The following is a 26,521-nucleotide window of genomic DNA, read 5'->3' as shown; positions in this document are numbered from 1 at the left end:
TAAGGTCTCTCCGAAAAAGTAGTTTTAGTCAGTTTAGTTATCAAACATCAGCTATGTACTCCAAATCACGCTTATGTAGTTGTAGTTCTTATGTTCCAACATAAATAACTGAAATTGATTCTGCTACAAACACAGGAAATTCTCTTGGCCCTAGGACTAAAATGAAATGAGGTCATTTGTGTGTGTTTTTATTGATCCCATTTTGATGGTATTGTTAAATCTAATAATTATGTACTAAAAGGAACTACAGGAATCAAGGAACACAAAACTCAAACATTATGAGCATAGCTTTATTAACAGTGTTAATGCACATTTTAGTACAACACAAGAGTACAGCAGATCTTAATAAATGTTAGTAGAGTGTAAAGTTCTTTCCGATTAAACACTTTGTATTAAATCTAATTTCTAGTTATATACTTAATTTAGAAGTCTGTTCAGTTACTCGAAGAACGTTTGGAGTGGACAGCACAGAGAAGTGTGAGAGTGAAAAAGTGCACTACATTTCCGCTCTCTATCAGCGGAATAAGGTCTAATTTATAATAAAGCAGATATAAACAATCCGTAAAAACAAAATACAGTAAAGCGAAAATGTGAAGTGTTAAAATTGCCAAATACACAAGCCGATGTTTGAGAGCTAATTCGATTTACGATGCCCCGGAAACGTGATATTCCGACAAAAGCTAGACAACTAAAGATCTCCTGCCAATTCACGGAGTAGCTGGTTTAAGACATATTCGAGGTAAGAAATAAAATATTTACTGAAGTACGAAGTTTAAAATAAGGTTTCTCCATTATTTCTTTTAAACCTTAGCATAAAAATCATTTTAAAGGGAGAAACAGACCTTGTTATGAGTTCGGTTTGTGGTTAGATCTACTCATCAGAATGTATTTATAAATTAGGTATTACTCAAAAGTTTTTTGTAATTGAAAATTACATAATATATCAGGTTAATTTGACGTAGATAAATCTTCAATTATAATAATTTAATTCAAGTTAGGAGTAAATTGCAAGAATGGACGAACGGTATAAAGAAAGTTTAAAAAGTAATTGAACCATACAAATACAACAGAAAAATATCCAGGTGGATGTATTAGACTTAATGAGATAAAATACATTTAATTTAAGACAATTATGTAGTCTAAGAGTAGAATAAAGTTTGGTCTTTTCATAACGGCTTTAGTTGGTTTTTATTGTAAAACTTGATTAATTTCTAAAAGTAAAGTACAATATTTTTGTAATTTACCTTGTGTACACAATTAAAGTAATTATTTTAAACAGCTTTAGGAAGAACTAAATTTCATACCCAGTTTCTGTCACATAAAGCCCAAAGCTAGGAAAAATGTTCAATGGATGTATTGTCAGAAATGGGTGAAACGTAAAACAACGGGAAGTTATGAGGAAAATTCATTTAGCCCTCGTGTATTGTATAGATAAAGTGCGATGTGTATATAGTCAGTTAATTTTTAAGTTGTTAAGTTTGACGTTATATCGATTATATGTAAATTTATTCCTTTTTATTACACATTTTAACGTCCCCCACTTTTAAAATAAATATAAGTGTAAAAACAACATGCAATCGTTACAGCTTTTATTAAATTTCTAAATTTCCTACAATGAACACCTTTTAACCCTACATTATACCAATGGTTTAACGATTCAATTCTTTAAATATCACCAACTTTAACCGAACAGTATTCAAATTACATCATTAGAAACCTACCCAAGATGAAAAACACTATCACCAAAATTTTTAACAAATGCTTTTGACACTTCCCACCCCGGAAATACCTTACTAGCTACCGTCTGTTATAGGAAATCGGCTCTCTGACAAGGTATGAGCCTATTCGAACTTGGTAACTCCGAAGATGAAGTTCCCTGGGGCGGATGGATCCTCCGAGGCGAAGTATTCTACCCACAGCTCCCCAAACTTTTCCCGTGTGATTTCTAAGGTCCCATTCTGCAAAACGACAGAGAAATCATAAGCTGGTACAATACAGAAGTGCCAAACTAGATAAGGTCTTTTAGAGCAAAATAACTCTTCTTCAAGGTACGATCCTTTCCAACCTGGTAACTTTGAAAATGAAGTTTTCGGGCGCGGTCAGGGCTCTTTGAGGCAAAGTATTCTACCCACAGATCCGCAAACTTCTCCACTCTGGTGAATTATTTTTCCTAGTTGGTATAATACAGATCAGAATGACTTACAGTAATATGCAGAATTTTATAATACTTCTTACTTGTGCTAATAGAAGAGCTGTTTACAAAATTAGTGACACACAACAGCAAATACGTTTAGTGTTGTTCGTTGTTTGAGAAATTAAATGGACAACCCAAACTTTTCAGGTATTGCTCTAATAAATAAGTCGTATATTTCCTACGAGAGACCTATTATCGAAAATTGAATTTATACCCAAACACATACCACAGTGATGTGACAAGTTATGTGGATAGTAACTGGTTACACAAACAGTTTCTGATATTAAATGGAGAATCAATGGTTAAACGTTTTTCAGCTATAAACTTATTGAATAGAATATATAGTGTTATGTTAAGAAAAGCTGTAAAGAAAGCTATTGACCATATCAAAATACACAACTGCAAATATAACGCATGTTAGAAATATATACTTAGAAATAGTACCATCTCTCAAATTATGTGTCGCTCGGGGAAATACATGTAATTTAATGACGTCTCCTATTAATTTACAACCTCAAATAAGGATGTAAAATTTTGAGGTTCAATGTTGTGGTTAAGGAACTAAACCAAGATGTCTGCCTGTACACTTGGATCATAAGGCAGTACGAAAATAAACTAAGTCAACTTCACAATGCTATTGGGAGTACTCGTGATCGTAGATAACTAACTTTTAATATTTGACAACTTTGGCAATAAAAATACTCACTGAAAATCCTATCTCAAGACTGGATTGGAAATTCATTTTCCTCTCCAGAACTTATAGTGAAACGGTCTGTAGCTTTATATCATCAGATTGATATTAAAACTTTTGCACTGAAACTAAAGTTAAAGATACCCATTTTTGTAACTAAGAATACTCGTATATGACAAAACAATAGATATTTCCACAAATTTGATACAAGATATCCAAAATTCGTGTGTTTTATAAGGTTTCAATATAATAAAATATGACAGAAAAGATTTTTAAAATAAGGCTTGACGAGAAAAGTAGTGTTTGTGTCACTTACACGAGAAAACTTGCGGAAGGCATCTCGGGCGTTCTGCTCGGGAACATTGTAACTGGAACATATCATTGCAAACTCCTCCTCGTCGATGGCGCCATCACCTGCAACGTTCAGTTCACTTAGTTACATCGAACAATTCAAGCGAAAGTACATCATACTAGTGTTCCACTCTGCCATCGTGATGTATAAATAACTAAGCACAATGGAAATAAAATTCACAATTTGATTTAAAAAATTCTTCAATGTTATTTACACAATTTAACCCATGGGAATTTGCGTGAGCCTGAGAAAGTTCATTATCGTAAGTACTAAATAGTTGGAATTCAGTTTAACCCATGGGGATATTTGTAACCCCGAGAACGCCTATTAACGTAGGTGTTAATATTACTTAACACAGTTTATCCCATGGGGAGTTTTGTAGCCCCGAGAACGCCTATTAACGTAGGCGTTAATATTACTTAACCCAGTCTACCCCATGGGGTGGTTTGCAACCCCGAGAACGCCTATTAACGTAGGCGTTAATATTACTTAACACTGTTTACCCCATGGGGTGTTTTGCAACCCCGAGAACGCCTATTAACGTTAAAAAAAAACAGTTAGAATGAATGTTGCTCAGTACTCTGTTACCTGTGAGGATTTACCTGAATACGTCAATTTCCATAGATCCTAAATAGGTAGAAGTAATTTCATATTTTCTTGGTGATTCATCTAGTAATCCGTTATAGTACTATGCCACAGTATACTACATAAAAATACCACAAGATCTACATATATCTTGTAATCCAATTCGATTGGTAAAAGTAAAACGATAAGCAAAAGTGTATGAAAGTAATAAACTCTATCCCATGAGTACTAACCAGACATTTCTAGGTCAAGGAAACAACGGCGAGTTCGTTATTGTTTCCTGGGAGCTCTACGATTTACAACGATTTATTTAAATTTACCATTCTTTTAGTGATTTGTTAAAGGTAATTCTAAACAAGGGAAATAATTGCTTTGGAAATAAGGACGCCAAAAATACTCTATTCCACTGCCCCTTATTTTGTGTGTGTGCAAACTTTGTTCTTCATACGAAGTACGAAGTTTAAACACTACATATTCGATCTCATTAAAATATTATCGATTGTCAATATGTGGTAAAAGATTTACCAATATGAATAAATCAATTTAATGCGTTAATAGAAAACAATAAAAAATTACAAACTCGAATAAAAGGAATGTCGCTATCTGCCATGCTATATGATATGGAACATTAAAGAAATGAGCTTAAAAAAGTAAAAATGAATGTAAGAAAATGATAAACCAAAATTTACCTGATGTGTCTTCAAGATCAAACATGAAGTCACGAAATTGTAGTTGCCAGTCAAGTACACTATTGGGGTTGCGCGAATATTCTTCCCACATTTTGCACCACTCCTCATTCGTCACCTAAGGAAAAACAGACAGAGTAACTTTTATAAATTGAAATTTGGATGTAAGTATGACTATAAAAAGATTAGGGGTTGCCCTTATTTGAGTAAAGTAATGAGGCACACCATGGATAAACAAACTAAAATTAAGAAATGTGTACTAAATAAGGAATATCGATTATACAACGATAAAGTAAAATACAATTAATCCAAATTATTTGGCATATATCATTACGAATTACATTAAGATAATTTATCTTTGAAAGATTTATGTAAGTAATTGTGTCAATGATTTTATGTAGCCGGTACGGCGTTTATCGTGAGAACCGGATCAATATCGAGCGTTTCTGATACTTTGTTGGGTGACCGGTGAGCGATCCTGTATTAGCAAGCAGATGGAATAACCCGCCCGTTAGTCACCTTTTTGCCGTGGGTTGTTAGAGAGGGCTTATTAATCCTAACTTCAACTAGAAAATTAAGGCATTCTAAACTTTCACTTTTTGAAATGAAAAAAAAATGTTTATTTTTTGTTAGGTTTGTATAAGACTAGAATAAGCGATGTTTTATTTACTGAAGTTGATAGGAGTGTGGCGGTATTTACAGGCCGATACCGTCCGATTCGATTTTGCCTCGAATCCCTCGGCCACAAGCAGCTCACAGCCATATGAGGTGGAATCGGTGCAGTTGGAGCTTCTCGCAGTGATAGGCACAAGGGTCAAAGCCGTTCAGCTCACCCTGCGCGCAATCCTGTGTGAGTAGGTAGCTCTGTAGTCTATCTTGTCTTCGACACAAAGCCAATGTCGGGTGACGTAACTCATTATCACCAACCCTCGATTTTACTACCCGTATAATTTTTGAACCATATTTACCATAGGAGTCATTAATCGATTACCTCTCGTGCATAGCAGGAGCCTGCCTAACGATTATAAAAATGAATGTTGCACCCTTTTCCTGGACACTACCGCTCGCAAACTGTACATTGGTGGGTTTGTTCGAAAGAACTATGCACATGACCTACGCGGTAAAATAGCTATCCTATCGTGAACACTTAACATCCTTCCAAAGAAGGTCAGGAAATGAGACAAAGGCTAAATGCCGTAGTAGATTGTTCGTCCACGATCGACCAGATTTGCTAACCTGGGGTGGACTCCGTCGGCTGAGGTACAGCCTTTGCTCACTCGTGGGTGGAAGTAACCTAACTTACCTTCGGTCCACTGAAACGTTTGCAGCTCTGGAGAAGGATACGTACCTGAGGCGAGGAACTTCTCGGTGGGAAATTCCCGTTCTCACCTGGTTAAATTTGCTGCAATTTGTTCGTTTACAGGTGCGAGTTGATCTACCGACAACCTAGTCTGGCGCGATTTGTGTAAAGCACTATCATTAACCTACTCACTAGGGGCTATATGTGAATTGCACGTTCACACATATTATTGTGGATGGACATCCGGCTCGATTTAACCCCGGAGATTGTACGACTACCGGAGACCTACGCGGTGGTGGAACGTCACTTCACTTCTCGTCCCGACCAAACTCTGATACTTTATAATAAATCAAATAAAGTCTAGCTATAAAGTAAAGCAAAGATTTTTCATTTTACCAGGCGAAGTTACGGCTAAGACACTCTCTCTAACATCTAACCTGCGGACCAACAGCTTAGAGATGACTTCCGAACCACCACCAGTGGCCGGGCAGGCTGCTTGCAAGGACAGGATCGCTGAGCGGTCACTCATCCAAGCAGCAACCACGCTCGACGTTGTTTGATTCGGTTATCTCGCGATAACCACCGAACCCGCTACACTGCGCGGGTACGCCATTGGCAATATGACAAAGTCACGTCACGGAGTTGGGAGAAAGCTCTCGAGACCATTCAAAATGGAACGACGCCTCAGTGGAGTGTTTAACCGCTAAAACGGACAAAAGTCAATTTTGAAACTTTTTGCTAATTCCTTACTCGGAAATGTTTTGACCACAGATAACTTCCCTATTAGCCAGGGTCGCTTCATTTCAATGAAAACTTTTACGTTTAGTTTTCCTCGGTGAGCAGTTTCAGTATTTATCTTTTATGCTAAAGCCCAAACTCCAAACCACGGATGGACAAATCAAGCAACTAAACATTGTTTTGTTATGTTTAACTGTGAAACGACAATTTCAAAACGGGAAAATTAATTCCTAATTTAATAAAGTTGTAACAATTCTCTTTTACGCCTAAACTTTATATTTAAAAAGCGTTTCACTGTTAAAAACTCATTACAATTCTATATTTCGTATAACATACAACAGCCCCTTTTTAAAATTATAGTGCACTTATACCCCCACGGCAATTATTTTAAGATTAAATGAACATGTTTATTGATTATTCCATATTCGGCTAAATTTTACAATCTTTTTAAATTACATTACATGGAATCTGATATTTCTGAAATATAACTTTTAATATCTGAAACAACTGCTAATATCATACAAGTTAAAAAACATCGGTCACTTTTGTCCGGTGTAAGCAGTTAAATAATCCATTGTACGACGAGTAGCTTGGCCTTGAAACGAAGTGCCGAAGCAGCGCAAAGTGCCGAAGAGTTCAGTGAGCGGAGAATTTAAACAAAATTCCGTTTAATAACAGTCATGGTCATAAAACTGAAAAGTTTTATATGGTTTCTTATTTTCATTTTCCTTCTAAACTTAAAGAAATAATAAACAGAATGAGTAGTTTCTACGATATAGCTTTCTGCACTGTCTATTTATTTTAACATGAACAATTTCCTTAACTTGCACGTTAAAAATATAATTTAAGTTCAACAACAGTGTTTTAATAGTATATACTACCTAGAATACCGCAAACAATAAAAATTACGTATAATCTTGTTTTAATAATACGTTATGCGTATTTAGACTTGTCTCAATGAAACAATTATGTTTTTCGTATAAATATAAGAAAGATTGGTATTTGTGAGGATGAAAAACCAGGGATTAAATAAAACTTGTTATAAACTTTGATCTTGCTGCTTTAATACATTTTATGTGGATATTGTGTATTCTTTAATAACAGTTGGAGACTAAACTGTCTCTATTGATTTACATATTATTTTACAAACACTTTTAAGAAGTACGCCATTTGCAACATGTAATAATATGCACAGCAAAAATCATAAAATATTATAGTACTATAACAACTAAAACACACAGTACAGTAGTAACAAACTCAAACACACAAAAGTAAACTAAACAAAACACGTAGTAGTACATAATAATATTATAGAACATATGAGATAGGTCAGATTCCGTTATATGCCCCCAACGCTTAAACTTTTTTCAATTAACTTAGAACGTTATAAAGCGATGTAGTTGAGTAACAGAACTAACCTTCCATCAATCAACAAGCATTTCCAGATATTGCGGTCGGTATTGTTGTCGCTGTTATCTTATCTTTCTCGAGAATCCCAATTAAGGCAGGCCGCGCGGCATGACGTGACTATTTAAGTTTTTTGCACGGTACATAACTGCCTTTCCATTACAATTCAATTTATATTTCTGATCAGCCCCTCTAGAATTTGATATTTTACTGATCGGTTCTATCTCGAGGGATGTTTTTCTTTCGTTGACATCAGTGCAGGCTTCGGCAGCACCTCAATATATTTTGTAAAACAAATATTTTATATTCTCCTCCAAAAGGTTTCCTACTCCTAATAGTGAATTTGTTGCATAAATAATATTTAACACTCTTAACATTTTTGTTAGAGAGCAAAATGTCGAATAACTTGCCATTTTTTACTAAAAAGTAAGGCCCTAGTCATTCTTGTACCGGATAAAATATTCTGCAAAAAAATAAAAACAATCTTCTCTTATAAATACAATTTTTAATCAAGAGGGAATAAAATTTGTATATAAACAAACAAAAACTCGTATCTAAAATTATTTTTTCATAAAAGATGTATTATATTATGAAACAATTTATTAATATTCTGTGTGAAGTTTGGTTTATTTTTTCGTTCAAGAAATTGTAAGAGATGAAGGTATTAAAGTTTTTAAACTTAAATGTTTCAGATTGTGACATACAGACAGACAGTAAGCTAGCAGAGAAGTATTTGGAAGTCAGTGGCCAGTTCAGTTAAACTTTGTCTTTCTATCTTATCAGTCCAGACAAAATACCTGTCTTACTGACCAGTTCTATCCTTTCCATCTATACTGAGACAAAGCTTTAGACAAATAACTCTGCATCTAGATTCTCTCCTGTTACGATATGTATGGAACTTGCTATAGGAATGAACCAATTGTGGGATTGTTGCTATGCCTTATATGTATCTTGATCAGAGTTATTATTGTACCAAAGAAAAATTCATTAATATTGCACCCCCTCTCAGCAGACTACACCTTGTAACACCTCACATGAAAGATGTTGCTGAACTACGAAATTTGATAAAAAAATATGACTATACGTTAGTTTGCTAAAATTTAAAGCTGCAAAATATTATTGTTTTGTAGACTGTCATTTTATAACTATTCATACATTTTACGTGCTAAAAGATGAGGCATAGTTTGTTATGTTTCTACAATTTACTATAATTTCCGTAACGTTACTCCAATTTATACTTATTTTGTTCAAAGTTTTTGTCTTTCTAACTGCTTTAAAAAAACGGGTCATGCCACAAAGTTAAAATTACTTCAAATTTGTGGAATGGAAAATATTGTTTAAACATAAAAATTCTACACTGTTATATCATATAAATGAACAAATTAAATCCAAAACAAAAATGTTGGTTACTGTTATTGATACTGATAATTAAAATTTTTGTCAGAGTAGGACGTTATTATCAAAACTATATTTTTAGGGTCAGAAACAGAATTAAAACTGTTATAAATTCATTGGTTTTGGTTCTAAAGTAGAGACATTGTTAGAGAAAGACAATAATCCTTCCATATATTTACTAACAAAAATGTAAAACTGTAAGTGTTATACATATACCTGTTGATCATTGTCAGCATCGGCCTTTGCCTGTAAACCAATCCACACATTATTGAGTACGGTCTTAGTTTTCTCGTATTGTGGATCGCCCTTCTTCCATCCCCGCACCTTGCAGATGTTCTGGAACATTTTCAACATTATGGTTAAGCTCAGAGGAACGGTGATAAGACAATTGGGAATTATATAAAAAATGCGTATTTGTTTGATTAAAGTTTGTTTTAAATGATGGAAGGGATGTTAAGGAGACAGAACTTTTCATCGTATAGTGTTACATGGATTCAGTAACACAACGTTTCGAGATCTGCAATCTGATCTCTTCCTCAGATGGATAACTAACCTGACACGTAAATACAATCTAGGTTAAAATAAACAAATTATACCAGAGCGTTGTGACACGCATGTCAGAACCACAACAAGCAATTTGTATTTGAACTCTGTGTATCCTACTTCTGAAAGATGCTTCTTAATAAAAAGAAAACACTAATCATTAAGAACGAACTAAATAATGCAGCTCACAATAGGTCTGAACTGACCAACTAATAACTGAAAACTGATCAAAGGTCATTAATAAATGGCAATCGTCATGGCAGAAATAAAAATGAAACGGTATTGGGCCTATTTATTCTAATTATTGGTTTAAACACGCAAAATCATACCGTAGCTCTACATTAGTTCCCTTCTTAGTTTTATTTTTCAAAACTTGCAACTAAAGCGGTCTACGATGACTGACTGATCGTTTGATTAGCTAATTTAATGTATGACTTTTTGCTTAATTTAATTTCTTCACAGGTCTAGTTTGATCCAAGAAATAAAATTATCAAATGTTTCAAGTGTTAAAGCAAAACTCAATTTGAATAAAAATAAAACTATGGCGAACAAATAAGCACTGCAAGTATTTCGTAACAGAGTTTGGTCTTATCTCAACTCATGTTACCTGATTACCTTTCAGTAGACAATAATTGAATGGGATGTAAAAATTATATAGACTATTAATACAATGAGTTTTCCTTATTATAACATATATTACCTCATCACTTCTCCCTTTGCTGCAACTTATTAATAAATACACAATCCTGATTATCTCACCTTGTCTTAGGACATATTTTGCCACACCCATTGCATACTTTTTGCAGATCCGGAACTAAATACCTACTTGTCAACGCACTAATGCGGTGGCAAAAACCACATTTATTTACTCGGATGAATTCAATGTGAAACGTCCCATATTCAATCCCAATTATGCTCTCTAAAAGTTAGGTGGACAACTCAAGCGCCAGTTTCTATGGTAACGAATAATATTAGGACCTCGAACTTTGTGCGACGGAAGCCGAATACATTAACGTTCAGTATTGCAGGGGAGAACTGTTAGATACGTTTACAACTTTTGTTTTACTGCACAAAGCCGGTTTATTACGTACATCAAATTACGAAACTTTACACTACAGAAAACGTCTTACCTCACACCGTCTACACTACGAGAACAGGTATTTCGTTACAGAGTTTTAAAACATTTTCTTGGCAAGCACTTACAATTCAAGAATTATCAATTACAGTGGGAATGCTCAGTTACAGAATGCTTAGGCAACAAAATACCTCACAGCTTTTGTGGTTCTTTACAGTGAGATTGAGAAGTTATCCCGTTATTGCATCGCATATTTTACCGATCCACACGATTCAGTTTTAATGTTTTACATCACTTTTTTAATCAGCACCTATAGCCATTTGTTATCTATATGACTAGTATATATATATATATATATACTATATATATATATATACTACAGGTTGCTCAATATATATATATATATATATATATATATATATTGAGCAACCTGGTTTATCACATCATAGTTTTCATTATGCTATGACATTTAACTTATACACAAACATTTAAATAGTAAATTATGTTAAAACATAATAACTATTACTGACTACTGGAAATACTAAAAGGTTGATCTCAGGTTTTCCCAATCCAAATTTATATTTTTCTACGAGAAAGTAGAAAAACGATGTCTTAAAGAATGATACATCGGTGAATGTACTTTACATTATGGTTAGTAACTTTATTAAATTCATTATTAGACCTAGAAAAAATTCATAGGATTTTTGTCATGCCTAGAAGGCAATTCATGTTCTCTTTCTATTAGTTTCTATGATAATACATTTCATTTTAATCCCGGTAGGTTTTAGACGAGTTTGGATCATTTATTTTATAAAAAGTTCGTTATCTATTTCTGGTATTACTTTGATTTTTTGGGTGAAATTACATATTTGTAAGTCACATAGAATATATCAAAGTACTTTATATACTAATATAAAAATTTATGTTAATTGACGCTATCGATTTCCAGTATTAACAGTTTTAGATTGTTTTAATTTTCAGAAAAATTTAATTTAAGTTAAATTATAATAGACGGAGGTTAAGGGTAAAACCAATAATACTCAGCACCACAACTGCCTAATTAATTTTCCGTTCTCTTTAGTAAAAACCTTCCCAAGTAATGGGACTTCCTTATTTAGTGAGAATGTTTTAACAGATTGAATGAACACCTTTAAACAACTTTCGAAGAAAACTATGTTCATGCAAACATATGAACTGCTTTAAACATAAAATTTAAGTATAACGTTTATTTCATGGTAGTTGAATGAACAAGTTTTAACTTCTACTTATACATAACAGTTTAATAAACGACTTTTTAACAAACAATGGCTATTGACTCCACCTGTGAAAACACACAGAATTAGAAAACAATCTACTAATATTACTACGAAATAGGGGTGATTCATACCTTACTTAAAATGTACAAAACTGATTGCTTTCAAACTATTAAAATGAAATCTTCATTGTATTAAATCGAACCTAATTTTTTCCTTGTTCCTTGTCCGCAGTTTTCCTTGTTAAAATCCTGCATAATATACATTACGAGGCAATAGTGGTTTTAAATAAGAAAAAGTTAACATGTAAAAATTAGCTTAAATAAAACATAGCAAAAAAGGACTATTTTTCATTAAGCTCTTTGTTTCACTAAGTTTTTTGTCATGACATATTGGATTAAATGTAACATTTTATTATAAGATTCACAATAATTATAACTTTTTATTTATACGTCAAAAATACGTGATAAAATATTAAACTGTTCAAATAGCAACTTTTTCTTATATCAATTACACAATGCGTGGGTGCATTTATACGTTTTTACAAGTACTCGTTTCTGATTATGCAAGGCGAGACGTTTTTTCTTCACTTTTTACCTTTCATTCACCTATCCACCATTGCTTTTGAGGAATTTCCACTTTATTTTAATATAGTTTAACGTAAATAGATAATTTCAGACAGTTCGATTTAGCTTATATTTGTGTAGAAGTTATTCATAACTTCTTAACTATTTTACAATGGTAATCTCGTCGCTTCGAATAAATTTTGTTTTAATTTTATTCGTTATTAAAGTGAAAAGAGTGTTAAAAATAATTAAAAACCCATTTTTCATACGTTTTATTGTTTAGGTAACTTATTATTCACATACTATACAAAATGCATAAGAAAATAGTTGTATGTTTTTGTAATATTGCATTTTACATATATACTATCCCAACAACTTTTGAACTACCGCAGGTAAATGATATGAGGACGGTTAGTTAAATAGTGATAATATTACTTATGATCATTATTTATGCAGTCGACAAGATTCACTATGTGAATTGCATTGTCCACATACTATAACCCTCGGTATAAATACTGAGTAACATATAATTTATAATAATACAATGTAGAGTCAATTGTCATTCAGTTTTATCTCAAATGTATTTAGGACAACAAATATGAATACAACTTTTTCGACAGTGTGTTCATTTTAGTTTAAAGGATTAAAAAAATCCTATGTATCTTTAACTCTAAATACAGATTTACATTTATATTTGATAAAATAAATTTATTCCAGTAAGGCACATCCAAGATGGCAGTAAACATCCTAGCTATTTAAAAAAGTTTTAAAACATTTTTCAGTAGTTGTAAAAGGAAGGCGTAAAAAACTCGCTTATATAATAGGTATGAAAGCAAAACTGTTGATTTTCGTTCGAAATCAATTTTAGTTCGAATTAGAATAATAAATTGATAATAAATTTTTATTTTTCATTTGGTGACAGGAGTGGAGTTAGAGATTAAAGTCATTCATTGTCAATAAATTTAATAACTTGTCATAAGTCGGTGCCCCAAGAAGAACTTAAATATTAATTTTCATTTAAATTACTTCATTCATATACAATATTGAACTTTTCCTTTTGATAAGGAAGAAGGAGTGTTAATAACATTTTATAGAAGGTCGTATTTAACATTTGAAACACAATGTAAAGCTGATTTTTCGAATTAGGATGTATTTAATTTTTTCCCTCCTAGAGAGGGTTTTGGGTTTTATGCAAACATTGTAAAAAAAAGAACGAAATTAAAATGTTTTTAACATGTTTTAAAAGGTCAATAATGAGTTAATTTAGATTATTCATAGTTCACTGATAAGTACAATGTAAGACAAATCCTTTAATTTTCTAGAAACTCTAATAATAATGTTCGCAATTAGAATATACAAAATTAATACAGTTTTTATTCTTTTGAATGAGATGAGATTTTTACATATGTTTTATATATTTTTAAGAATTTCTGCAATGAAAGGCAGGATTTGTGAAGAGCTTTCGTAAACAATATAATTACTAGGTCTTACACTCGTCGGGAGGGTACTCGAAGAGATAGCAAAACTCTCAATCTGTAACTGAGTACGCTGTAACACAGTGACAGCTGAAATCTGCTGTCTGACTGTGTCTGAAGAGACGAAATATGTTGACTAGGCGCCGCAATCTAAGTTAAAATATACTCCTCAGAGTTAAAATAGATAGTACGAATACAAAAATAAAACAACCCTTCTATTTTTTTATGGTTGCAGTACCACCACTGAGCTTTGGCTACCTAAGGAAACTAAATTTGAGCAAAGGAGGCGATACTCCGGCGAGTGAAGCTGTTTCGACGTTGTTTCGTCTCTTCAGACACAGTCAGACAGCAGATTTCAGCTGTCACTGTGTTACAGCGTACTCAGTTACAGATTGAGAGTTTTGCTATCTCTTCCCAGCCAGTATAGGAGACTAAACTCTACTGCTACACTGTCCTGACAAAGACGATCTGATAGACATAAATCTACTATTTATTCATCGACTATAATTACTATTTTCTTCAGATAAATAATTGATTTTGGTTATTTTTCTATTGAAAAATCTGTTATTTTTACCATTCTAAGGCCAATGTCGTATAATTTTTGTAATATTAATGTAGTTTTTTTATCCTGATGCTTGATGTGCATTTTTTCCGATAAAGTTAAAAACTTTGGTTCTACATGATAAAAACACATACAGTAAACTTTCAAAACAACTTGTACTATTAATGAAAATGGTGTAGTGCAAAAAGAACTCATTGAAAAGCACTTATTTTTGAAGAAAAATTCCGATCTCTTTGCTTATAAGTAATTAAATAGTAAATACGCGACGAAATAAATTACTTAAATATTCTGTGCTTGGTTTAATGAATCTGCACTATAATTCCTTTGTAACAACAGTCGTTATCTACATAATTTATTCAACTTAGTTTATGATAAAACGATAAAATGTTCGTTAGTGCAAGTGGACTATAATCTCAGGTACTTTCAACTCCAATTATATTCGCTTGTAAAATGGGATAATGTAATCCTTAATCTTCTCTAACAGATAGTTTATCTTCCTTACTGTATACCAACTACGCTGAATTTATGAATGCCAAATTTACAGGTAGTTGATGTCACTCTTGCCCTTATAACAGTACTTGTCCCTGGTTAGTGCTAACTAAACAAACGTTCTCAGTCGCTGGCTCGTTGGACACTTGTCGAAAATCTACCAGACAATGTTGCCAACGACCTCTATTAGCAATTACAACTAAATACATAAATATACCCATTACTAAATATTTATATATAAATATTATACACGGGCAGTATGAAACATGAGTTTCTCAATTTCTTCAGCAAAATAAACCAAAGTAGAAATTATAAAATATTCTGCAAGAGGCAATTTTCCCGGCTATAGACTTGTAGTTGGAACAAGCCACATATATTATAGTGTGTAAGCTATGAAAGCTGTGCAATCAATACATTTATGCAGGACCACAATGTGTGTAAAACAATAAAGCCTCTTAAGACTCTCAGATAAGGCTTGGGAAAGGCTTACAACGGGTATTCCCTACCTTAAGGGAACTTGGGGATTAGCATATTTAAGGGATTCAAAAAAATGTACGAGACTTGTATATGACTTGTCAGTATCATAAATGCTAGTATTTTTACCCTAGACACATTTCAATTAACCCTGTTGTAGAAGATTCAAATACAGCTGACCTTCGGATAAACTAGTGCTATGGGAAAGAAATGGGTGGAAAGTTCTGAGCTTTGATTTTATCCACAGTTGTAAGGCTTGACTACTCCTTCCACAAGAGAGTTCTAACTTCTAGCGCGTTTATCATAAGATGATAACCGGAGATATTTATTTACGAAACTAGATTTTCACCAAAATTAGTTCGTTGAAATAAACCGGATCCAAAATTGTGGTATAATTCCCTCTTAATGAAGTTAACACTTTTTTCCACATTAAAATCAGTATATTAGACACTTACTAGCCTAATATTCTAGAGAAATAAAATAAAGAAGAGTCAAGAGCTCTTCTTATTTTTCTTTCTCTTTTTGAAGGGTTCGGGACGACAAGCCGACAACGATTAATCATTATGTTGTCAAGAGCCAGCAGTGTTGGCTGCTATCTTGATGGTAGCCTCATAAGAACAATGTTAAACCTCGTGTACATTAACTCTCTCATTTTTAGTGGTACATTCGAGGTGTCTCATTTTACAGATATCATTAATCCGCAAACAAACTCTTTTCTTTATAATTTTCAGAAACAAAATCTCAAACCCTTTTGAACTTTATCGTTTAAATATATAAAAAGTAAACACTTAAAAAACTAAAAGTCGTCTGTATGTCTATTAACCATATCTTCAAATTGAGGCATTTACGGTAACGCCTTAAAATATAAGGGTATAAAATTGCATGAGGTTTAACAGAGTTCTCAAGTTGTAAAGGTCAAGGTAGTTTTATTACAGCCAGCTCTTACGTATTACAAAGTACAGCTTGTGTAATATGCAGTAGTTGCCCACCTTCCAACTAGAAATGTCGCTAGTGTGAAGTAAAAAATATCACTGAAGTTAGGTATGAGGATCAGCCTTATAGAAGGTTGTATGACATCACTCACACAAGGTTGGCAATGTCATAAACAGTGTAAAAGCTGAGTGGAATTGAATTACCCACCAGAACCCTTGATGTGTTTACTGCCAGCTCTCGTGGAAACTATTTTATTTTTTTCTGTTTCCAATATTGCTTCAAGTCAACAAAACACACTGTGACACACGTGTAGTCAATAAATTGTGACGAGAGAATTTTCCAGGTAATATTTATTTACAGACTTTGCCTTAAAATCCGTGCAGTACTGATTTGTACTACCAGTCTACATTATTTTGACATTCTATCGTGTTAAGATGTGGTGTTCTGAGAAGTAATCAGATAATATAAGATGTGATAAGCACAATCTGTACAATATAATCCCTGCAAAACTCATTTAAACTAACAGTATATTTCATTTTATCATTCTATCGTGTTACGATATGGTGTTCTGAGAAGTAATAAGATAATATGAGATGTGATAAGCACAATCTGTACAATATAATCCCTGCAAAACTCATTTATACTAACAGTCTATTTCATTTTGACATTCTATCGTGTTAAGATGTGGTGTTCTGAGAAGTAATCAGATAATATAAGATGTGATAAGCACAATCTGTACAATATAATCCCTGGAAAACTCATTTAAACTAACAGTATATTTCATTTTATCATTCTATCGTGTTACGATATGGTGTTCTGAGAAGTAATAAGATAATATGAGATGTGATAAGCACAATCTGTACAATATAATCCCTGGAAAACTCATTTAAACTAACAGTATATTTCATTTTATCATTCTATCGTGTTACGATATGGTGTTCTGAGAAGTAATAAGATAATATGAGATGTGATAAGCACAATCTGTACAATATAATCCCTGCAAAACTCATTTATACTAACAGTCTATTTCATTTTGACATTCTATCGTGTTACGATATGGTGTTCTGAGAAGTAATCAGATAATATGAGATGTAATAAGCACAACTTTACAATGTAATCCCTGCAAAACTCATTTCTACTAACAGTCTGTTTTATTTTGACATTCTATCGTGTTACGGTATGGTAAATTCAGGTTATACGAGATGTACGAGTAATAAGTGCACTGTGTCCCATATACTTTGTAATAACGTATGGATAATTTTAAAATTCTAGCGTATAATAAAGTTATTTGTTTAAAGTTAGTTTTTGGCGATGGAATGATTGTGAAGGTATATGACTGCTTCGGTCATTTACCATAGTTTCGTGATACTCAAAATCAGTAACGACGATTCGAAATCTGCAATCTTATCTCTTCTTCAGGTAAATACTAACCAGACACAACGTGTTATGTCATAACTACAGTCTAGGTTAAAACAAAACAAAAACAAATCATACCTGAGCGTAGTGACAAGCATAGGACAATAATCGCGAATACTATCTTGTGTGCCAACTAATTCTAAAATATGCGCTTAATAAAAGCAAAACACTAATTATTAAACTGAGATACAGAATAAAGGTCATAATAGGGTTGCACTGGACGACCAACCCAGGATGTTGCATCTGCGACATTTAACTGAGGAAGAGGTCAGACTGTAGATCACGAAACGTCGTGTTACTGTTTTTTCTATCACTGAACGATGGTGAATGTCTGGAAAATCCTGTTTCCTTCACAATCATTCCATCGCATAAACGAACCAATGGTGGCTGATCAAACAAATGGTGTTTTGAGAAGTGATCAGGTAATATGAGTTGTAATAAGCAATGATATTGTAAGTAAATTGTAAATAGCCAAAACAGAGGTTGAGAGATAATTACCATGGCAATATCAAACTGCAAATATCAAGCTATTTCTCACTAATTATAACGTTACATTATACCTACGTTAGAGATACTATTGATAGGAATTGAATTATAAAAAATTTTATACTTTTAAAATAATCTATATTAGTTTAATGTAATACATCCAAGGCATTACTAGATGCAAATAAAACTTAGATTCAAGTGTATTAAATACAAGTTCATGATTTGATATTGTAATCTTACCTCTGTCGCCATGTCAAAGTCCTTTTTGTCTATCGTCCCGCTTCGGTTGGTATCTGTAATTTGAAACCAAAATTACGTGAAAGGATATTTGCTAAACTAATGAATAATTATTTTTAAAACTTAGATTACTACTTTTATCGCAGGTCTCCTCCGTCGCATATTTATACATTTGAATAAAAAGAGAAAACATAGACAGAAACGTGCCTACTAAAACTTATACTTGCAAATGACAGTTTCATTCAGTTGACTATTTTACTGTCGTCAATTGTTACACCTTCGACATTTTCTAGACCGTTTCTCAAACCATCTAAACCTAATGCCACTGGTTTTGACAAAGATAGTAAGTAAAACATTGAAACCTGAATTTTAATAGCACATTTACATACGTGAATTTTATTTTGTTTTGTTACTTAAATTTAATTTGTGCCTGTAATTTTTTTATATGGCAATGCTATCATTTTCGGCTGAGAAAATGTTTTTTATTCTAAACTCATAAATTCAGATATATGGTGGATAAAATATATTTCCTGAAGACCCAAAATATTTTTATCACTCCTCGGGGAAATACAGGCTTTCAAAGTAGGAAATGAAGGCAGTTTTTAAATCAGGTCCAAATAGAAAAAACTGGAGATAAAATCATGATTATAATTTTTACGGTACTCGTATATATATATATATATATGAGTTTATAGCTTTATCCATTTATGCCCGTTTTATTATCCCTTTTCAAAATTTGTTCGTTGAGGAATTAAGGTTTTTTTTATGAATGTAAACATGTTTCTCCCTTCAGATGTATTTCATATACATACTGTAAAAAGAAAATAAACTTTTCTTCAATTATAAATGCATTTAGGAGTGTGGTATTACTGACTTCACCCTGCATGTACATTCTGGAAGTGGCCCTCTATTGCTGATACACATGTGTCTCGACTAAGGGCGGTGGTGTACATTGATACAACACTTACAGGGACAACCTAAAAACTCAATCTCACAGAAATTCTGCTTTGAGCATCTTATGTCTTAATACGTTAGTATCAAGTTACTTAAAAAACGCTCAGAATCCATTAGACTTTTCAAGTAAGAATGATTTGCAGGCTCGATTGAGAATTCCACACAATTTATTCTGTTGATGAACACATAGCAAACCGCTGGGATCAGTAAATTGAACTCTACCTCAATGAAAACTCGTGATAATGCGTTGGGGCAATTGGGGAGTGAATAATTATACTGTAATGACAATTTTATTGTATTATTGATCGTATTTAGCATTACTTCATTATTGAATCTTTCAATACAATGGTGGAGATTTTTAAAGTGTAATAATTATTATTTGAACTTCAATTAGAGTTTAACAGTTTTTTTGGTACACGATTGTAACATCCAAGTTCTACTGCAAATTTCTACCAATTCTCGTGAAATGTAAAAACGTATTTACAATATATCCGATAGAATAGGGTTTATTTTTTAAATATCTTCCTTGGTACTTTGAAATAGTTCATAGCAAAGTCAGTAACTGGTGAGCTCATCCTGTAACCTTTGGACATATCGTCTGATCTAACGACCGCCTCTCATTCGCGGACTCATTACGTGATCCTGTCTGTCTGTCTGCCTATCGACCAGGAGCGTCCCTTAGACACCTTAGCGGTTAGTTTTATGGTCAAAGGCGTTCTGGAGCTATGGTCCGGTCACGGTTACTCAGAGTCTCGCACTTTGTTCTTCACCATCTTTAGCAGAATAGTACCGTGTTGGGTCTCGATGTTCTCTTTTCTCGTATTCGTTAGAAGTTGTGCCGTCGGAGTCGATCTGAGCATCACGTGCTCCGGTCAAGGTCACACACAGAGGCCCTTTGTTCTAGTAGTAGGAGTCTCAGTCTCGTCTTGGGTCTCGTGCCCCTCTTTCTCGCACTCGCCGGCAGAGTAGTTCTGGGTTTTGGTGCCCTATTTTTCATTGTCGTTTGTGTCGAATACTGGAGGTGTTGCCCCGGGTCCCCATACCCTTTGTGAACGCGGTTGCCGAAGTAGCGTCACGCTGAACTCCCCTCGTGTGCGATGGACAGACAGTTCTTCTATAAGCCTGTGCCCTTACCTTGATGCCAGCAACAACAGAAAGGTGTTGCAAGTGACCCTTTCTTCCATGGATCCCACTGCAGCCCTAGAAGCCCTGGACGAGCTGGAAGTCCCCCCTCGGATGAAGCGAGGCAAGAAGCTATCAACATCGGTGAGTTGGCATCCATCATCAGTAAATCCACCTTTCAATACCAATCACCAGGTAAAAAATTAAAAGGTACCAATACCTTTTAATGTGCAACCAGTCATTACAGTGTCTGGTATCTGACGCTGTCTCAGACTCGACTCCTGGAATCTGGAGCCATATTCGTCTGAAGAGATCCAAAGAGAATCGGCGTCGAAGAAGCTCGAAGTGAGCCTTTACATCGTTTCGACATCATAGACACCTATAAATAGGTGGAATGGTGGTCTCATTGTCTCATCAGTTGCACAGGCGCTGCAATAAAAAGGAAGATGAACTGGAACTAAATTCAACATTCAAATTGAGTCAGGCCTTCCTACTATAGCTACGTTATATGCAGTCATTTCACTTTTCATTTCCAAATGTAATTTATTTTCTCTCGAAGTATGTAATCTCTTAATTGCAATCTTTCAAACTAAACAGATAGCTATTAACAACATTTGATTTACAAAATATAAAGAATATTCCACTCGAATACTGATTACAACATCCTTACGTGGAATATCCTTATAACCGGATGTGCAGTATAATTGTGTGAGGAACGTCCGTATCCAAACCTATTTCACTATTCAGGTGCTCATAATTAATCTTCTCTAAGCGCTTAGTGATTGTAATCGACATTAGCCATCCAGGTCCAACGAGACTGTTTGCTGATGACGAAATAAATGCCCTACAATTGATTGAGAATCAACTGTAAATAATTTTGTAATCATTTTAAGCAAATAATTTAAAATCATACGCGACTAATATTTTTTCTAGACAACACATATAATTTTAAAAAGAAATCGTTCTTTGGATGTTTTGAAAAAAATACATACTCAGCGAGTTAAAAAGTTTGTGTTTTATATATTGGTCTTCACAAAATTAAGTATATTATTAAATGTATCGAATTTGCTAAATGATAAGGTTATAAAATTAAATTAATTAAAAATGTTTTAAGTTACATAGCAATAGTATTTTTATGACGAAACTCACTATTTTAAACACAACTTGTTCTTTAGTGTTTTGGGCCTGTTGAATTTTATCGGAAAGTTCTAAAGATTTTTTACTGATTATTTGTACAGCACACACCTTTACATATTACCTAATACTAAAACCTTAGGGTGTGGCTGGATGTGGTTAAAAGTTTTACACCACTCATATCTAGGCATGTGCAGGCTATTGGAGGAACGTTACGTTAGGATAAATGAAATCCTATTCAATTGAGTATTTCGTAATGTCAACCTTTCAGGAGTAACATTAGTGAATATTTGGGGATAGGATGAAATGAAAATATTCAGAATCAATGAGTAAGACATGTAGGATTCACTGGAGGGTATTAAGGAGCAATTTAATCTTCATTAAATAGGGGTTTAAAGGGAAACCTTAGGTTTAGTACTTTATTAGGGAGCCAGAATGAATATATCATAAGGTCATTTTTAAATGTTGGAGTAAATAAAAAATAGTAATACAATAATTATATTTTTTTTAATAAATAACACTGTTATGCAATTCCTAATCGAACTTTAAAAATTTACTGACTATACTCGAATTAATTATTTTATTTACTTATAGAAATAAGTGAATAAGTTTGATTTCTTGAAGAAAGTAGTACATATTTTTCTATTTTACAAATTTTACAATCAAATAAAAACGTGGTTATTTTTTTAGAAGATAATATTCAAAAATTTACAACAAAATATATAATCAGGTTTTTTTTAATGCTTAGACATAATCCACCTAAAAATTCAACTTGTTATATTGTAACAAAATATAAGCATGATTAGCCAAACGTTCTATTATTAACACACATATTCAATTTCTTCAAGAAAACATTAATAAATATACGTATAATCAAAGAAAATAAATGCTTTAATATATTTTTAATAGTTTAATATGTAAGCAAGTTCTCGTTATTCTAGGCATCTAGAGCGATTGGTTTTTATTTTTTTATGTAATACTCCAAATTTTAGCTACATTTTTTCTTTTTCCAAAACATTCATAAAACAAAGAAACTAGAAAGTTAGTAGTCTATTCCAGTCTGAAGAGGATTATGTAGTATTGTATCTGGGACGGGATCTTAAAAAAAACATGTGGCCTTACAAAAATGAGCTCGTATTATTTGGATTTTTGTCGAATTATTGTAAGCGGAATCACTACTTGTAGAAACTCTCACTTCTATACTAATCCTAACCAACTGCACTGAACTTGGAAGATAGTGTTTTCAAACAAGTTATGGAAGTAGAAAATTGTCTCCAATCTAATATCGATTAGATAATTCAAGTTCTTGAGTAAATCACCAGGAGTTAGTGGTGTTCAACAAGGTCCTTCTTCAGCCTGCTGGCACAGCAGTAAACATTTGTTCCCATACAGTTAGAAAATTTTAGAAGGGTTTTTACTAGGGTAGGAATTTGGTCAGTAAGCTTTTATTAATTTCTAATTTTAGTAGTGTTTGTTCCAACACCTTTCTTACCTCCCATATTGCGATTATTCGTAGATAACAGAGCTCTTCAGTTCACACTTCTTTGGGTATATCAGTTTATAAGATCAAAAACGTAAATTTTTTGTGATACATAAGATGTACGATCAAAGTGTATATGTCAATGTATGTGAGATAGAATACCGTATAAGTAGTAACAATCAGTTGTAGCAGACAAACAAACAGAAAACAACAATTAATTCTAGTGTGGTCTACTCTAGTTGGTAGATAAGAGTAAATGGACCAATCAAAACAGAAAGATAAGTATTATATCAGTGCAGATAAGGGCAGGTAGAGACAAGCACTGACAGAGATAAGGCAGATAAGATAAACTCTGCAACTTGCTACCTGATAGCTGTATCTTATTTCTTCATCCAACTACATCTGTTAACTAAAGATTGTCCTGTGTCCTTACAAAGTTATCAATTATTACAATTTAACGTTTTTCTATACTACAGGACAATAATGCTTACTTCAATTGATAAATATATTCTATACAAACTGTTACAAAATTTTAGTACAAAACATGTATACAAATCACTTCTATACACCAAAAAACAAGAGCACAAAACACACAAGAATTTAACTTATGTTATCCCTTGTCATCATGATTTTATAACTGATTTGGTATATTAATGAGACATGAAATTTACCATAGAGCTAAATGTTTGGTCATATTTCTATTTACAAAATTTACCAGCCATTTATACCGGTTTAAATATCACTTATGTAAATATTGACTCCGGAGTCATACGGTTTAGTTTCTCAGTTTTATCGATGAAGTAATAACTCTGTAATATGGTATTGCTTTGTGTCAACTATGAATTTATCTATAGATATCGTGTAAGTATACGTGTCAAATATAACATTTGTCTTTGATTAATGCTTTTATTTGAAAGGTTCCCATTGATTGCTTTTTTAATTAACACATAAGAGTTTTGCGTATTTACGAATTATATTTCTTAGAAAAACTATCGCTACACTAACATTTCTATATTACAACTTACCAAAGAATACGTTGAATAAGTACATGAACTTCTTCATCCTAAACTGTGACAGCGCCATGTTTCTCTACACAAAAATCATTATTTTATCAAACACGTAAATATTTAAGTTAAGACAATCAATGACAATATTACAGTGCTTGTACATGATGGTAGCTATTGTGGCACCACATATAGTATTGCTTGATTTAAATCTAATAAAAGAAATAATCTTTTTTATACCCTTAAATAAAGATATATATATAGCTTATTACATATATGGACCAAGTCATTAATCGATGGTATGCACTCGTGCTTCTTCATCTCGCATCTCATCCACTGTTTATAAATCCAAGTCCAAAAATTAAAGTTATATGGTACGCACGAACTTTCAACATTACAGTCACTAATGCCCCTTGTAGAGTGTTCCCATTGTGTGATTCAAAATCATTTAGGATAAGAGAAACCCTTATATTCTTATTGTGTGGGATGTAATTTGGTGGAAAACATAACCTTAACATGAACATTCCAAAAATCATCTTAGTAATAATTAAGGAGTTTTTAAATAATTTGAGTAAAAGGGATCAGACGTACAAAGTTATATGAACAAACAGTTCTGGTATTCGGTGGTTCTTAGCTGTATAAAGAAGAAACAACAAAAATTAATTAAAACAGAATCTTCAGAATCATAAAGGAGCAAACATTTCACTATTATGAATTTTAGGAATCAAAGGTGAAGAAGTAGGATATCTGTAAATAACTTGTGGTGTTTATACACTTTACCATAGTTTTCAAAAGTTCCAAAAAAACATATGGATGCAGATGAAGGCAAGAATTCAAAATTTCTGTTCTCATGAATTGGAGTTTAACGATCTATACAAGTTATTTTGAATATTATTTTTTGAGGCAACGGGTTTAAATCGAATGCTGTTCCGTTGATTATAAGAACTGAAGAAACCTACTATCATATAAAGACCCAAATATAATTTAAAGTTTTATTATATCAATACGTTTTTTACAGATTAAAAAGCTCCTAACTTTATATGGTTTCGTTACAAGACCAAGATTTAGTAACTTAAAATGGCGACAATGTTTTCTAAAGGTTCAAATATGAATTTTAAAAATAATATTTTTTGTAGTAACAGTAGTTTTAAAAATAGTGTTACGCTGTGTTTGTTTACATTCCATTTGTGACTAAAATGTTGTAAATCTCAACTTGAAATTTAAAGTGGTGTAAAATTGTGGATGGCATCATGTTAGGATTCCCGTTATACACAGTATTGTCAAAAATTTGTTGTACCAATGAAAAATACTGAAACAGTCTGTAACATTCTAATACTTTCTGTATGGAATTTAAAAATGAACCAAACACAGACAATCTCTGGAAAAAAAACGAATAAAATTACAATGAATTAAACCCTTTGTACGTTAATGTAAAGAATTAGGATATATTGCTACATATTTTATGAATATTTATCTCAGCATAACTCTATTATTTTGCTGTAATATGTAAACCTAAAATAAAAGTACCTATGGTCCCAACTAGAACTTTAATTCAAAATTTTGAATTTCTAAAATATCTAATATTCTTTGATGTTACTGAAGGGATATAAACCCGTGACGTAAATGTCAAAACCTGAATCGAACTTTGGTATGGAAAGTATTAAATGTTTCACATTATTTGAAAAAATCGGAACCATAAATATTCAATAATAGGTTCGTCGTTTTCTTGGATTTATTAACTAGGAGAAGCAAAGTTTAGGTTACATAAACCATGTGAAAAGAAGCCTGGCTGATCTTATGTTTCAAGACGAATGCAAGATACAAATAGTCTTCGATTCACTTGTGATATTTGTGAATTACAAACGTGACGATGAGTTAGACCTTGTTTAGGACTGTATTGAACGTCATGACATGCGCTAATTGAGGCCACCAGTTATTCATTTGCTGAGGTTCAGCCAGACTGCACATCA

At 32.8% G+C, this 26,521-nt stretch overlaps 1 protein-coding gene across 1 annotated transcript; it reads right to left on the bottom strand.

Moving 5' to 3' along the window:
* Positions 1-272: 272 nt before the first annotated feature.
* Positions 273-24,636, bottom strand: LOC124369969 (calexcitin-2-like). The gene is made up of 6 exons (XM_046828202.1): positions 24,573-24,636; positions 18,861-18,913; positions 9,565-9,684; positions 4,512-4,626; positions 3,202-3,299; positions 273-1,958 (listed from the first exon to the last, which is right to left on the bottom strand). The coding sequence occupies exons 1-6, from the start codon at positions 24,628-24,630 to the stop codon at positions 1,842-1,844; spliced, it is 561 nt and encodes a 186-aa protein (XP_046684158.1). The 5' UTR covers positions 24,631-24,636; the 3' UTR covers positions 273-1,841.
* Positions 24,637-26,521: the final 1,885 nt, after the last annotated feature.

This window comes from Homalodisca vitripennis, chromosome X (genome assembly GCF_021130785.1).
Source record: "Homalodisca vitripennis isolate AUS2020 chromosome X, UT_GWSS_2.1, whole genome shotgun sequence".
Taxonomy (NCBI): Eukaryota; Metazoa; Arthropoda; class Insecta; order Hemiptera; family Cicadellidae; genus Homalodisca; species Homalodisca vitripennis.
Note: the sequence above shows the minus strand (reverse complement) of the source record. Positions and strands in the feature narration are given on the sequence as shown.

Excerpts from the sequence above, each read along its gene's own strand:
- LOC124369969 (XM_046828202.1), bottom strand. The coding sequence starts at position 24,630 with ATGGCGCTGTCACAGTTTAGGATGAAGAAGTTCATGTACTTATTCAAC. Across the intron at positions 9,685-18,860 it reads ACTTTGACATGGCGACAGAG|AACATCTGCAAGGTGCGGGG; the intron begins GTAAGATTACAA and ends AAAATGTTCCAG. Across the intron at positions 1,959-3,201 it reads CCTTCCGCAAGTTTTCTCGT|AATGGGACCTTAGAAATCAC; the intron begins GTAAGTGACACA and ends GTCGTTTTGCAG.